At 38.5% G+C, this 16,866-nt stretch overlaps 1 protein-coding gene across 3 annotated transcripts in view; it reads left to right on the forward strand.

Moving 5' to 3' along the window:
• PPARGC1A (PPARG coactivator 1 alpha) overlaps window positions 1–16,866 on the forward strand; it is a 108,178-nt gene that overhangs the window by 84,443 nt on the left and 6,869 nt on the right. For all 3 annotated transcript variants that reach the window (XM_046656460.1, XM_046656459.1, XM_046656461.1), the window contains 5 exons: window positions 2,722–3,637; window positions 4,180–4,284; window positions 4,437–4,557; window positions 13,803–13,924; window positions 14,257–14,408. In XM_046656460.1, the coding sequence (XP_046512416.1) occupies window positions 2,722–3,637; window positions 4,180–4,284; window positions 4,437–4,557; window positions 13,803–13,924; window positions 14,257–14,408 (1,416 nt within the window). The remainder of the gene's footprint in view (window positions 1–2,721; window positions 3,638–4,179; window positions 4,285–4,436; window positions 4,558–13,802; window positions 13,925–14,256; window positions 14,409–16,866) is intronic.

The following is a 16,866-nucleotide window of genomic DNA, read 5'->3' on the forward strand; positions in this document are numbered from 1 at the left end:
ACTACAATCAGGATGTTGCCACTCCCAGGAGCAACATGAGAATCAGTTATTTAAGCGATAATGAGCTTAGGTACTAGGACAAGGGTTTCAAATGTTCAAGACTAAAAAGAATTTCTATATTTAAAATCCCTAGATAGCTGAGCTATTTTTAGAAGTAGTCTCTCTTTAATAGTGGCCTAATTTGGTGTTTCTGAAGTTTATGGTTTCTTTTTATAAGTCTACAATGTCAGTCAAAATACATATACCTAAGTACAAGAGAGTGTGTCATGGGCTCTCTAGGACAGTGGCTCTCCATATGTGGGCTGTGAACTACTTCATTAAAAATGTTTAACCAGCTTCCCAAGCGATCCTTGGGCCACTGAAATGTGAGACCGGCTACTGAAGGTGGATCTAGAAAAATAAAAATAAAAGTGAGTAAAATTTTTTGCAAAAATAAGCCCAAGCGACCTTCCACTGAGAGTTTCTAATCTATTTGGAGAGAAAAGATATAATTCACATTCAAAAAAGATAAGCAAGAATATGTAGCAATATCTGATAAGTATCAAATGAGTGATCTGGGCAGTAAATTATTGGAAAAGTAAAATTTACCCTAATTTTGGTATTTACCCTAAATTTGGTATTTAATTTACTCTAATTGTGGTACCATGAAAAGCTTTATGGAGTTGGATTTTAGAATGTTGAATGTCATTTCCCCCAGTTCAACGGCTACATCATTTGGAATATTTTGTTACTCACTCAGCAAAGAGAGATTATTCATCATTATTTCTTTGGGCATCTTAGCTGCCCGTGAGAAATATTTGAGAACTTATATCTTTGCTGGGCATTAATATCTTTACATATGTTGTCATGTAATTGAAGGTAGCATGAGGTAGAAGTCAGTATGTATGAATAGGACAGTGCAAAAGGTAAAGAAAAGAAGGAAAAAAAGAGAGGCAGAAGAAAAGATTGACCATATAGGAATTTCTTAGCTTGTGTAAAAGATGTATTTGTCCATGAAAGAGAGAACAAAGGGAGAGTGTGCTTCAGCGAGGCAGGTGATGCAGTCAATAATATGTCACCTCCCTATTATCTAGAAGCAGAGAGAGGGGTAGACATACAGTAGGCTGCTAACGAAGGGAGGCTTTTTGGAGAGTCAGTGTGTCTCTTCTCTTCGTGTTTGCATTTCTCTGTCTTTCTGAATGGGATGGATTCTCAGAGTCAAACCACTTTGCATTTTTCTATCTTTTCTTCCCTCCTTTAGGGAGAATTTGCTATGCATAATAAAAATTGCCAAATATTGGCATAAAACATTTTATCTTGGAGAAAAGATTAATTTCTTCCATCTCTTTATTGTAAAGTAGGAGAGAGAGACAGCATCTTCTGTTCATACCAAAATTTCGGTGGCTTTCAGTGACCTACTTCGTTCTTTATATACGTAATTTTTTTTTTTTCCAGCGAGGTAGAATTTCTCTGCGTTTCCTTGAAACGTGTAGTTGCCTTAGGTCTCCCCCCAGGCTTGGTAGCGGACTTGAAGTTCTTTCTTGCTGAGTCGTGTTCACCCATCCTCCGAAATAGAAAGTGTATTGTAAACTAAAATGTTCCCTTGTAAGCATAAAGTCATTTGAACTCCAGCCTGCCCTTCTTCAAAGTTCCTTGGAGTCTGGAGTCATTTCACAATTATTCTTCCTCAGCACAGAGCGATGAGTACGACTTACAAAGGGGTGAAACGTAATGGAGGCAACCCTGCTTCACAGACTCTCTCACAATGACTTCTGATGGAATTTTCTGCTCTTCGGTAAAAAATCAGGAAAGGCAATAACTAATGAGTTCTGCCACTTCTTCCTTTCCGTTTCATTTTTTTAATTAGTTGCTGAAGCTTGGATTCTTTTCAATCCTTCAGCCTCATACCCCACCCTGCTGTTGTGCTCTAAATAAAACGGTCTGCTGGCACTGCAATATTTAGTGCTCCTGCTCACTTAGGTTTCTGTTGCAGAACCATATTTTAGACAGAATGTATTAGTTATGCTTACAAGAATGTATTATACCTACATTAGCCATGGTTTACTAAGTTAATGAACTGTGGAGACAAGGAATCATTGCCATCAAGTTGTGGAGTTGTCTATTTCTCTGCATGCGTCTGCTGTATTTTACTGGACTGACTTTGAAGTTGCCTACGTCATTCCCACGCTGCCACACATTTGCTGTCATCCCATCTTTTTTTTTTCTTTTAAGTTGCCTAATGCTTTGGCTCCACAGGTAGATTTCCTTGATTGGACAAAAAGCCTTGAGCCACCTGCATCTTCACAGCGTTCTTTGGAGACAAATGCTACCAAAGCTACTCTGTAATTCCCCTGAGTCCCACTGCGTTAATTTTCCATAGCGCAGACTATATGATGCCCTTGAAAATGCAGGCTCTGGTAATGCCTGGGGCCGTGGAGGCCGGTAGTGATGCGTTAATGTTTTCTGGAAAGCAGGATCTGTTAGCCTTGGTGTTTGAAACACAAAATATTATGGCTCTCACCGCTGCCTGGCATCGTAGATCCATCTTTTCTTGGTGACAGAGGGTTAGGGAAAGAGTTACTTTTTCAGGGCTTGTCATGAATTTAGTTTCTTCTTCACTCAGTTTTAACCATTGTCTGAATCTTGGAAAAGTTAGGAAATGTACCCTGGCATTGAAGAACATTATTTCTGTCTCTTTTCTCTTTTTCTCTTCCTTTTTGTTTTTTCCTTTTCTCACCTTAGGCTTAACTCCACCCACAACTCCTCCTCACAAAGCCAACCAAGATAACCCTTTCAGGGCTTCTCCAAAGCTGAAGTCCTCTTGCAAGACTGTGGTCCCTCCGCCATCAAAGAAGCCCCGGTACAGTGAGCCTTCTGGTACCCAAGGCAATAACTCCACCAAGAAAGGGCCCGAGCAGTCTGAGTTGTACGCACAACTCAGCAAGTCCTCAGTGCTCACCAGTGGACACGAGGAAAGGAAAGCCAAGCGGCCCAGTCTACGGCTGTTTGGTGACCATGACTATTGTCAGTCAATTAATTCCAAAACGGAAATACTCATTAATATATCACAGGAGCTCCAAGACTCTAGACAACTAGAATATAAAGATGCCTCCTCCAATTGGCAGGGGCAGATTTGTTCTTCTACAGATTCAGACCAGTGCTACCTGAGAGAGACTTTGGAGGGGAGCAAGCAGGTGTCTCCTTGCAGCACCAGAAAACAGCTCCAAGACCAGGAAATCCGAGCTGAGCTGAACAAGCACTTCGGTCATCCCAGTCGAGCTGTTTTTGACGACGAAGCAGACAAGACCAGTGAACTGAGGGACAGTGATTTCAGTAATGAACAATTCTCCAAACTACCTATGTTTATAAATTCAGGACTAGCCATGGATGGCCTGTTTGATGACAGCGAAGATGAAAGTGATAAACTGAACTACCCTTGGGATGGCACGCAATCCTATTCATTGTTTGATGTGTCGCCTTCTTGTTCCTCTTTTAACTCTCCATGTAGAGATTCCGTGTCACCACCCAAATCCTTATTTTCTCAAAGACCCCAAAGGATGCGCTCTCGTTCAAGGTCCTTTTCTCGACACAGGTCGTGTTCCCGATCACCATATTCCAGGTCAAGATCAAGGTCCCCAGGCAGTAGATCCTCTTCAAGGTAAACCTTGTCAAAACCCACCCAAAGCATAAGGTGCTCCCAGGAATTCAAAAAACACATTCAAAACCCACAGACAGCCCAGCCCCTCACCACTACATTCTCAGTGCTGCTGGAACTAATCAGATCGTTGTTCCACATGCATTCCTCCCGTCTTCTCTTAAATCTGTCAGCCTTGAGCACAGTGCCTTGAGCCAGTCAGATCAGAGAGAGCATTTGTAAGAGACTTGCTCATCTAACTTTTTCCATTACCTAGAGAGCTCCCTGTGCCAGGGTAGTGGAGATCCACACAAGATAGAGCTGACAGTGTAACAGACTGGCGTTCCGTGTTAACATCAGTAAGAGACGCTGGGAGAGCACACATCACTCCCAGACTTCTAAGCTGACTAGATGATCACAAACTGTCACTGGAAAATCTCACTAGGAGCTAGGAAGAAAAAGCCGGTTTACATAATACGGTGTTCCAGGGCATATTCAGTCGTGCCGATAAACTGGGGTTCAGTGGCAGCGGCAAATGCCCTCTGTGTTTTTCTTCTCTCTCTCAGATCTTGCTACTACCATGAGTCAAGCCACTGCAGGCACCGCGCACACCGAAATTCTCCCCTGTGCGCGAGATCACGTTCAAGATCGCCCTACAGCCGTAGACCCAGGTAATGATGCGTGCCGTTTTCCTTCGGCTCCTCTCATCCCCTCCTTTAGATGACAAGATGTTATCTAAAACCTTCCCCCCTCCCCCGTTTATTATTCATTTTGCTCATGCAAATGGAGGTGGTTGACTTAATGATGAAGTTATGTTTCTCAGGTATGACAGCTACGAGGAATATCAACATGAGAGGCTGAAGAGGGAAGAGTACCGCAAAGAGTATGAGAAGCGAGAGTCTGAAAGGGCCAAACAAAGGGAGAGGCAGAGGCAGAAGGCAATTGTAAGCAGCTTGGAGCTAACTTTCATTTTAATGGAGGGTTTCTTTTCTTTTCTTTTTCTTTTGTTTTTGTAGATTAGAAAATAAACTGAAGCGAAGGCTTTCTTAGAATGTGCAATATTCAGCCTTTTGGCTTTACAACATCAATGAGTCCGCAATCCCTCTTAACACAGGTTATTGGGAAACAAAATGTTAAATCAGCGTATTTCTCATTCGTACTTCATATTTCTCATTCATTTTGAAGCTCATTACTGTTTCCAACTTTGGGGTTCAGAAATGGAGGGAGTAGAGATTTATTTAGCCAAATACTGGTTCCATCTGGTTAGAGGATGAGCTGTGCTTACTGTTCTTTGCTGCTTCATCTCTGAATGGAAAACGAGGAGATATTGCCGTTTGGTTTCAGTTTTTGCTGTTTGGCAGATGTGAGGATTGGATTGTCTGTGAAGAGACTGGGTTCAAGTTAGATTTAAAGGAGGCAGCAGAGGAAGACTTGCTAAGAAACTCATCATTTCTTACTTGTGCTGGGCCAACACCTAGCAGGGTAGTTGACACATCCACGTTTCTTGCAAACTACTTTCCAATAGCCCATTGGGTATTTTGGTATCACTTACTGTGGGTATTACATTTACTTGACATATAGACAGTACTGACCCTTTGGTGTAAATATCTAGATTATGTTACACCTGTTTGTTCTCTGTGGATCAGTACCTTTTTAGCAGCTGCTTACTAATGGGTAGACTTTACCCCTTGTTGCATATCAATCAACTTTGGATAGCAAAAGTGACGCACTCCAATTGTCAGCATCCAGTCTTGTTCATGGCAGACATTACTAATCAATTATGGAATTCTTTCCCACTGAGCCCTCATAGAGACTTTGGGTCTTTCCCAACACAGTGCTCTAGGGAGCCCTGACTAATCAATCAGAAATGGCACTGCTTTGGTTCATTGCAGCTGCTCATCTGTGCTAGCTTCTAAGTGTCATTTCAGTGAAGATCAGCTTTTGACATATCTTACATATAAGCTTACCAAGGTTTAAGGAAATGGCTTTTTACGGTAAAGGTTAGATTTATATGATACCTTTAAGAAAACCCACTACCATCAACAAAATCTTGGAAAACCTACATAAAAGAGCTGACTAATGGAGTCAAAGTCAAGTATTGGCCAATAGTTATCAGCTAGAGGAAAAAGGTTAACTGAGAGGTTTGTTAATCACAGGCACTCAAGGAGAAAGAAGGGAGAAGTAATTGAATACTTAGGCTAAAGGTCTAGGGTGTTTGCTACCATTTAACTTTGAATCTGCATAAGACTGAATCAAAGGCCTTGAGCGGATTACAACACTTTTCCCCATTTTTCTCAACTTTCAAATGAGCTGTGATATTAAGATCTGCCAGAGTATCATTAGTTAACACTCAATAAGACTAATGAAAATTAAAAATTCAATTTTTCTAATTTTGCTGTATTTAATTAATAGCCTATTCAATAATTATAATAACTCACATTTATATATAGCCATATAGTTTACAAAGCCTTTTAATATGGCACATTGCAGTTAATCTTTACAAAAGAGAATCATGTTGGGCAAGCATGTAGGAAAATAGTTATTTCTGTGATTGCAAATTCCTATTTTATAAAACCCTTCATGTTTCTTCCCAAAAACATGACTTTAAAGAGAGAGAGTAATAGTATCATCATATATTTGCTGATTTGGGCAAAATACACCACCACTATAACCAAAGCTGTGTAGATAAATGGCAGGTGCTTATTTTATTTCTTCCAAAGATAATTTAGTGCCAGATACTTAACTAGAACATGTAAAGGGAGGGAGGTGTCTTTCTGTTAGTTTGGCTCTTCCCAAAAAACCAAATAGTGTAACTGGTCTGCACTCAATAGTTGATACCTGAGACCAAAGTACTCTTGAGGTCACTAAGCTCAGACTGGAAGCAGATGCCACCCTCCCTTTCCTTTGTGTCACAGATGTTGACCAGTTCCTTACTCAATTCTTTGACTAAGACAATCTTTATCAGCACTTTTTGAAAGATGACTTAAATGGCGCATGTCAACGTGGCTCACATTAAGCCATTATAAATGAGCTAGATATTTGTGAGAATTTTGGCTTTGAGATTTTTTTGGTTTTGTTTTGAAAAAGCAGATTAAAAACTAAGACAGAGATTATTTACTTTACCAACACAGTAAACTATGGACAGTAAGAACTTAATATAAAGATTTGGGACTTACTGTTAAACCAGTTTCCACTTGGACAATTATATGCTATTTCTGCTTAGCATAAGTGAAAACTCATGCCTCTTTATGTGACAAACATTTGCTAGATGCTTTGGATTAAAATTAAGACCTGGTCCCTACATCCAGGGAGCTTCAAGTCTACTGGCAGATAAAGATATACAAATAGGCAATAGGATGTGTGTAGTGCTATTGTAGAAGGTACATCAAAGGTACTGTGTGCATATGAGTGGACACCTGGACCTAAAAATGAGAGAAGGTATCCTTGGAGAGGGTGAGATTGATATGAAACCTAAAGAGAGGGAGAGGGCAAAGATTTTCTACACCTGTGCTGTCCAATATGATAACCATTAGCTACACGGCAAATTCAGATAGTCTTGAATTAAGATGCACTGTAAGTGTGATTGGATTTTGAAGACTTAGTACAAAAAAGAAGTGCAAAATACCTCATTAGTATTTTTTATATCAATGACAAGTTGAAATGATAATATTTTGGATATGTTGAGCTAAATAAAACATATTATTAAAATTGAAATTCTTGTTTCTTTTTAATTTTTCAAATGTGCCTCTTAGAAAATTTTAAATTACATATGCTGCATTATATTTTATTGGACTTTGCTATTCTAGGCAGAAGCTATAGCTCATATTAAGTCTCTGGCAAAGAGTGAGGAAACTGCTAGTCATTTAATTGAATACTGGGACACAGGGGTGGCTTGAGATAAGTCTGGAGGGCTCTATGGAAGCCAGATCCTTAAAGGGTCCTGTAGGTCATGATAAAGCTTTTGAAGTCTGTCTTGGAGGCGTAGGGGAACTATTTAATGAGTTTACCCACAGGAAGATTTCCTGATTCATTTCCTTCCCCAGAATGATCTGCTTTCTTGTGCCATAATGCATTTGTGAAGTATATTTTTATGAACTTGGGCACAGAGATACATGCAGTGATTTTTGACTCATTTGACTAGATTAGCTTGAAAAGTCATTCATGAAACAGTTACAGGAACTAGGGCAGTCTGCCTAAGTTGGTAAGGTAAGTGATTTCCATTCAGATTTTTGAGACACGCTTAAAGTAATGCAGAAGAAGCAAATATCATTTGGAATATCTTGGGTGCAGTGCTGGAATATCTTGGGTGCAGTGCTGGATTATCTATTAATTCAGATCAATCCAATAATTTAGGGATCAGCAAAGCAGAGGCTCCAAAAGGAAATGAAAAAAGTAGTGTTAAAATCATGTAATAATTGATATTTTGCAAAATTAAAGTAGTCTTTGCTACTTTTGTCTTGTGCTCTGTATTGCTTTTATTTTGAGTTCCATCAGAAGGAGATGGTTTAGGAGGTCTGTAAACTTTTCAATGCTTATGCCTCTAAAAGTCTTTATCCAGACCAACTTGAGTACACCAAATCAGAGACATGAGAGAAGACTAATAATTAGTAATTACTAACAGAATCATATTGCGGTTGAATATTGCCATTGTTTCAGTTGCTACTTTCCTCCAATTTCCATCTAAACTCTTTCTCAAAAACCAATTCACCCTCTGCCTTTCTGAGGGTTGTAGGCTTGAAATAATTCAAGTCGCACTGGAATTCTGCAAGCCAGAGTTTAGTACTTAATGTCTAAACTACCACTGCTCTAATTTCTTATGGAGTTCTAAGTCCAATTCCATTTGCAATCTGCACGGTTTTCAGCTGGAAAACATGATAATGAGATGTTAATTTAAAGGGCGAATCTAGGCATTATGATATGGCTCAGCGCTTAAAACCAGAACCAGATGTGCGTGGGCAATGACCATACCATTTCATTTCTCTTCTTTCTTGGTCAGTGTGCAGCCCAGGACCCAGGACCAGTGCATCATTACTGATAATTATCAGCTTCTTCCAAATGAAAAAAAAAATTGTATAATTTCTCTGTAGTTATCTTTTTGGAGAAAGTAATATTTTCTATACGTGCCTTTTTCAAGAGATAGTTCATGTGGGTGAATATCTGTTATGTTTTGAGTCTAAGCTCACTATTTAGAAATGATCAGTTTTATCAAAAGCAGTTATACATATTCTCAGTCTCTAATTTTAACGTTTTCTGATTTATCAGTGTGTTTGCTTACATCTTAGTTCTTACTTGCATGTTAGCTCTTAAGTAGACTAACCTGAATTTATTCATATTTAGCCAACCTTAGACACTAAGGAGGAATATTCCTATATACTTGGGTGGGGGTAACTTTGGAAAACTGAATGCCGTAGGTTTGTTCTCCCCTGAGAGTGCCTCTAGCAGTAGGCACTTATGGAATGCCTACTGAACGAGATGAGTGTAATCAGTAGAAGACAAGAGAGAAAAAAATTGTTTTTGGCATTTTGTCAAAAGTTTGGCATTTCTTTCTGTCCATCATGCCTTTTTATGACCATCCACTCCTCTCACTTCATCTTTTAGGAAGCGGGCCTAGCTGCAACATTCACTCTAGAAATGGCATGGCTTTTATACATTCATCTCATCTGTAGTATTTGTAATGTCTTTGGGATTTTTGCGGAAGTCAGATTGTAGCTAATCTGGAAATGAACACACACCTTTCATTGCCAAAGTTGGCATGCAGTTTCCTTAGCATAGGAGGAGGGATTTTTACATTATTCTGACTTGGAAGTGTAGAATAAGAGTACTGAGAACCCAAATCTAAATTATATCAGATGGTTCCTTGTTGTTACCTAGCATTGCAGAGCATTTTAGTGAGATAACCCATAAAAAAGCATCAAGTGCTGTACTTGGCATATATTAGAGTTCAATAAATGTTAATCTTCCTCCTAATTTCCTTTTTTTCTTAGCCAAGTCCCTTTTACCAGGAGTAGCTTATTTTTTGATGAGAAACAACCATTGGATGTTTTCCCCAGCTAACTGGGAGGGTCTGTACTCTTTTTGATAAAGATTTTGATAATGCAAAGTCAGTTCATTCAGTCAGGTTTTTTTCTTTATTTATCCCCTGTGTTTTAATATAATGAGGATTTACTAAACCTGTTAATGCAACATAAATCTTTGCTTTTATTATCCACCCCCTCAGCAAACTAGCTTTGTGAAAATTGAAGCTAAAAGATATTTGATAAATGTTCCATCCTCCTCAATAGTGAAAACTGGTCTGAAAATCATTTTTCAAGGAGCTTTTTCCAAAGGTTTAGAGTTCCTCCAAGCCTTTAAGAACTTGGAAATGTTATTAAGCATTTTGATTTCTTTTCCTTTCATCTCCTGTTTAGAAATTAATGTCTTGAAAAATTGGCTGCAAATGTTAAGGTTTTTTAAAGATATGGAATCTATTCATCTATCTAATAAAACTGTACTATGCTGAAAATAATCGGTTCTTTGCTAGACATTTTGGCCAGTTTTGGGAAGATTTTTGACTTTACTTTTTAGGCCTTCAGATGCCTTTTAGTTTCATTTTTAGCGCTAGGAAAACCAAACTCTCTAATCATTTTCTCAAATGAGAATTTCAACATATATTCAATCTCTGATCTTTGTAAGGTAGCAAGATGTGGTCTCATTCCTGTGTTTCATAAAATGAGATGATAGACAAATAGGTAATTTAAGTGACTGTGGATCAGCCCTTTGTATTTCTGTTTGTCTCATCTAGATCGTGTCTTCTTTTTACTGCAGAATGGATCAGTATCCAATATAAAAGGTCCTCTGGTTTATCTTCTTTGTGGAATCATTGTTGCATACAACTTTGTATAAAGAAGCAATTCAGAGACTGTCCCAATAAGTCTGCATATGGACGTGCATATGGTCGATTTTAGCTTTAACTTCGAATTTCCTTGAATACGTAGGCTGTGTGTATTCCCATTATGGTAGTTGAGCAATTTCTTTGTGATGGTTCAATTTCTTTCTCTCTCTTCTGCATTTCCCCCTCCTTTTTCTCTATACAGTAGTAACCTTCCTTAAAAGGCTCATTAAAAAAAAAAAAGTCCCTAACACCCATGCAAGCAGGCGCCAGGAAGTTTAGATAACAGTCCCATCACATTTGGCTGTTTGGCTAGAGCTGGCTGCGTAAATAGAATGGAATGTGGTGTTATGATTCCCTTGCTCAAGTGTACAACACTGCCCCAGGATGAGCCTCACCATCCGTTTATATTTATTAGCTCCAGGATGTGCTGGGTGCTTTGGAACAACACAATTACCACCTTCAATTGAGACATACAATCTACATGGAAGCAAATCAGGCAGCCTGCTCTGTGCTGTACTTCCTCTGGCCAATTATTTAGGCTCAATAACTGTTGTCGGAGAAACTGTGTTTTAGCAACTGTTGCAGTAGAGCCCCACCTCTGATTTTCAGGGGTACTTTTTAAGAGGGAGAGTCCTGCAAACATGTAGCTACTCCATACTTCTTACACTGAAACCTCTAAAAACAAATCATGGAAACCTTGTTAGTTCACTCAGCTGAGCCACCTGGGCAAGGTTTTTCCTGTGATAAGGCACCAAATCTGGCTTTCATTCTCTATTGTCTTAGAGAGTCTCAGAGAGTAGAGACTACACTTAGGCATCTTTGATGTAATGAAGGATACGGGCTAAGTGTTAAAAATGATTAATTCATTGGCTGTTGATTTATTTTTCAACAAATATTGAGATTCTGTTATGTTTTAGTTACCCTTTAAATATTTTAGTCAATTGGAGAGATATGGTCTCTGCTTTCATGAAGATTCCATTGTAGGGGGAGATAGACATTAAACAATGAATAAGCTATTAATGATTTAATCACAATTGGGCATAAAACTACAAAGGAGAATCAGCGTGTACTATAAGAGTAACTAATAGTCTCAAGTCTCACAAAGGAAATGATTGTTGAGTTCAATGTAATTCTAGACAGTATGTGTATGTTGGTGGAGGGGAGGAATAGTCAGTGTGGAAGGGATGTTCCAAGTGGCAGGGAGCAGTTTGTGCAAAGGACTTTGGAAAAAAAGGGGCACAGTGTATATTAGGGACTGATAGAAGCTCAATGTGGTTGGAAAATAGAGTAAAGAAAAGAATGGGATGTGGGAGATACAGCTCTGGATGAAGACAGGTCCAGACCATGCTGGGCCTGATAGGTCCTGTTACTGATTTCAGTCTTTCTCCCAAAGTTATGAGAAGCCATTGAAAGGTTTTAGACGTTAATTGGCATGATCAGATTCCTGCTACTTTAGCAAAGACTATTCTGCTTGAAGTGAAAGAATAGATTGGAGGAGGGTGAATGTAGACACAGGGTCTAAGAAGCTGTTATACTAGTCAAGAAAGAGATGCTGGTAGTTTGGTTCAGGGGATATGTAAAGAAGCATATTAGAGCAAGATTTAGGAGGTAAAAATCAGCAGGACTTCATGAGTGATTGGATATGTGGAGGGGAAGAATCAAGAAAGGCACTCAGGTTTTTGTCGGGAATCACTGGTTAGATGGTATTAGCTTCATTGATACAAGAACAATGGAGAAAGACTCATTAGGAAGAGGGCAGAACAGGGAGAGTTTGGTTTGGGGTAATGTTGGTCTAGCTTGAGGTGCTCTGGGGACATCCAACCTGAGATGTCAGTTACTTGGCTGAGTCTGCAGCTCAGAGGAACTTCTCTGATGAAAGTAGAACTATGAGTGTTGCATATGGTAAAAGAAAACGAGGCATGGCTGATCAGATCAAACAGGAGGTTATATATCATAGAGTCTGTGAATTGTTCAGTTATATTTCACAACTGCTTATTGAATGCCCACTCTTTGCCAGGCCCTTTGCTGAGTACTGAGCCTATGTAAAGGAAAGACACTCAGTAAATAACATAGGAAATCTCTTTGCCTTAAGCCTAAATTACTTTTTCATCATCCGAGACAGGATACTCTCAGTACATCCAGAGAAAACTCTTGGGCAGACTAAATCTGTACCTTAGTCCTGTGTTTCCCCATTTTTGTTTCCATCGCACTTAAACCTCTGCAACATTAAGTTCATTTTATCCTTGTTTTTTCTTGATAGACGTGTAGGCTAGTTGGTAAGCATGTTCTTTATAGTAATTCCTTACATTCTTGAAAAACCTTTTCTCAGTTTTGAGTGACATCATCACCTTTGGCTTTGTCTTCTTGGCACAAGAGGTAGAGGATTGCGTCTTACACTAAGCGTGCGGTCATGTTATTTAAAAAAGGAAATCATTGTCAAGGTGTCAAATATTCTTTCCATATTTTGTAGGTTATAAATTGTTGATGACTTTCAGATTATGATGATATTGATTCCACTTGTGAAAATTAGGCCACACCCTTCTAGTCTGTTCCTAAAATAAGATTCATTTGCAAAGCGAAATTTATAGCCTCTTTTATAGCTCTTATTTCAGAGACCCATAGTTTAGAATAGTCTATATTTTAAAACTGTACTTTTCAAGTTACTGTCTTTGGACTGCCTATATCAGAATCACTGCGATGTGCTTGTTAAAAATGAAGATCATTGAACACTATCTTCCAAATATTTTTTCAATCCAGCTAGGATAAACCCCAATAATTTGAATTTTTAATAAGGACCCCAGGTAATTTTTATTTATACTAGAGTTTAAGAATCATTATTTTGAGGGATGTCAAAATTTGTACATCTCATTGTTAGAATTCTGAGTTGATGAGAAATTCAACAGTTTTGTAAGCCAGGTCAGTTCCTTACCGATTTTGAAGATTAATAAAGTTACAAGTGTTAAAGTATTTAATAGATATTGTTCAGCTATTCAGTGATAAAAAGATCACATTACACATATTTATTTTCTCATACACAAAAGTTCATGTGAGAGAAGAACAGGGATGGATAGAAAAAGTAGAAGAGAGTGAGATACAGAAGAGAGCGCATGTGAAGGAGAGAGTGATATTGAAGAAATAGAAAGTAAAACTTGGTTCAAGTGTAGTCTTTCACTCCGTTTTAGTATATGTTTTACTTTCATCGGCATGCTCTGTGTGTTCTTGTTATGCATGATCGTACATTTATGGATGTTTCTAGAGGTTCCACTTCCTTCCTATCTCCAGAACTAGCAAGTCTCTCCTTATTCCCCTCCCCGCCAGGAAGAACGTCGTGTGATTTATGTTGGTAAAATCAGACCTGACACGACACGGACAGAACTGAGGGACCGTTTTGAAGTTTTTGGTGAAATTGAAGAGTGCACAGTAAATCTGCGGGATGATGGGTGAGAATCTTCAAGATTATTTCTTGTTTAGAAGCTGACATATGTAAAAAATTATGGCCGTAAGATTACTAGGATGGGAATGCTTTGACAGATGACATGTTGAGTTCAGAACCTTATTTATTTTCTTTCATCCCTATTTATTAATCTTTCTAGTTGAGATTTCCTGTCCCAGAAATAAGTATTTAGCTGCTTGACAGGACAATCACACTGATAAATGGATGCAGTGGTTCAGACGTTGGCACCAGCGAGGTCTTCCAAAGTGGAAAGGGTTACAGTCATATATGCTAATGCTTCCTCACTAGCTTTGAACTTCTCTTCTTTGTCCATTGCAGAGACAGCTATGGTTTCATTACCTACCGTTACACCTGTGATGCTTTTGCTGCTCTTGAAAATGGATACACTTTGCGCAGGTCGAATGAAACTGACTTCGAGCTGTACTTTTGTGGACGCAAGCAATTTTTCAAGTCTAACTATGCAGACCTAGGTATGGATTTTATTGTACATAGAATGAGGAATCCAGATGTAGAGCTCAAAATGGAAGCAAATGTAAACCATAGGCATGTTGGGTTGGACCTTCACTTTATTTTGCTAGAGGGAATATCTGAATACAGATTTATCTTATGTTTTATTTTTTTAATGTATGAGATAGTTGCAGAAGCAAAGGGCTCAAGTTTTGGCAACAAAGGGAAGAAGTAACTTCTTTGTACTATCTGCCCAGATGCTGAAATTCTGAGCTATTTGTGTATGTATCTGTGTTTGATATGTTGTGTTTTGTGTGTACATGTGTTGTGTGTGTGTGTGCGGTATTGTGCGTGTATCTATATGTGTTTGTGTTGTGTACACATGTGTGTGTCTTTGGATGTGTTTGCAATCTGCTTTCCATGCTTACCCTGAATCCTTTTGTAAAAATCAATAACATTGTCATCATTGTTTTATGGAACAGAATACGCAAAAGTGTTCTTCTTTTTCCTTAGTATCTCACAAACTCTTAGAAATGTTAACATTTTCTACAAATTACACTTTGGGAGGGGAAAATAAAATTTCATATGCTAAATCACACTACGCTTTCTTTAAAACAAAAGAACAAAAAACCCTATTTTTTGAATGCTTTCGAATACTACGTGCTGTGCCAGACGCTTTGCAAGCATTTTCTCGTTTAATTACCAGAACGATCCTAAAAGGTGGATATTATTATTATCATCTTCATTTTACAGATAAGGAAACTGAAGTATATATAATTTTTCATTCGTTTTTCCTGTTATAAAAATTGTACAGACTCAAGAGGTAAACTCTGGAAAGCATGAAAAAAATCTTAATAAAAATAGTAAATCACCTACCAGCCTATCACCTGGAGATAACCACTATTACCTAGCATGTGATTTGCAGACCAGTATTTTGTCTCAGATTGCCGAATTTTTATAGTTGAGGTCACATTGTCTATGTGTAAACTTTTAAATTCTGCTTTTCTCAATATTATGTAAGCTCATTTTCCACTGTGATTCATAGGATTAAAAATAATTTATCAACATACTTTAATGGTTGCTCTGTGCTCTGTTCAGTGAATAGTGCCATTATATTTAATCATTCCATTATAGCTAAACATTTATTCTATTTCTAATTTTTTGATATTATAAATAATGCCACAATGAACATCTTAATTTCCTTCCCAATGTTAATTTTGCTCCTGTGCATGTCATTTCCCACCTAATTTGTGTCTTGTAAGGCTTTGAGCTCTTTGGTGAAGGAATGAAGGAAGGAAAGTAGCAATTGTCTTGTGCATATGACATGACTTTAAATCGAGGTATAATAGTAATCATAAAATTAACATTTAAATCTACTCCCAAGCATTATTATATATCCATCTTCACTTGGTATAAAGAAAGAAATTAATACTAAATACACGGATTTTTTTCTTTCTTCCACTCAAGTGATGTCTTCCTAGAGTAATTGATGTAGGTGGCGTGCACTGTTCGGGGGGAATATGCTATAATTCACTTCACAAGCTAAATAGATAGCATGAAGCAGGGGAGAGGCAGCTGAGTGTTAGAGAGATAGAGGCCTAGGGATGAAAATATAAAAGGTGGCAAGTCGTTTGTTCAAATGTTGGCTGATAAAGACAGTCAAGACAGATTGAAGTCTTGAGTTGATTTGACTTACTTTCTTCAGTGACGAAGGCCAGGGTGTTTCCAGTCTCTCAAAACATCTAGAGTTTAAAATAAGCTACCTGGAGGGGCCTTTAGATCACGATTCATCACTGGGAGAGGGAGGATTCGATGGTATTTCCAAATTGAACCGGAGCCTCCCTGAAATATTTCTAAGAAGAATGCTTCCCCTCTCGTTATCTTTCTGCCTAGCCAGCAGCAATAGAAGCTTTGCCATCACTAAGCTCAGCTCTGTATTTGCTGAAAAGTGTGTTTGATGTGCATTGTAGTAGCATGGGTTTTTCCAATTCCCTCAGGCCCTACAATTGCATGAAGGTAGTTGGCCTGAACATAGGCATGGTGTAGTCAAAGAATCCTGAGTTTGGAATCTTGCAGACCTGGTTTTGAAACCTCACTTAACTTCTGACCTTGAGCAAATAATTAACTCCCTCCGCTTCTGGTTCTTCATTTTTAAAATACCTTATAATGTTGTTGTGAAGATTGAATAAATATTTGTGAAGCTGTTAACACAGCGTCTGGCATAAAATAAGTGCTCAATAAATAGTAGCTATGATTATAATTAGCCAGCTCTCACTGCCTGGGCCCAGGGTTTATTTCCGGCCAGGGAACCACACCACCCATTTCGTGGTTGTCCCCCTGTGGCAGCTGCATGTTCCTGTGATGCTGAAAGCTATGCCACCGGGATTTCAAATACAAGCATGGTCACCCATGGTGGACAGGTTTCAGTGGAGCTTCCAGACTAAGACAGACTAGGAAGAAGGACCTGGTCGCCCACTTTGA

The sequence above is a fragment of the Equus quagga genome, chromosome 3 (genome assembly GCF_021613505.1).
Source record: "Equus quagga isolate Etosha38 chromosome 3, UCLA_HA_Equagga_1.0, whole genome shotgun sequence".
Classification (NCBI taxonomy): Eukaryota; Metazoa; Chordata; class Mammalia; order Perissodactyla; family Equidae; genus Equus; species Equus quagga.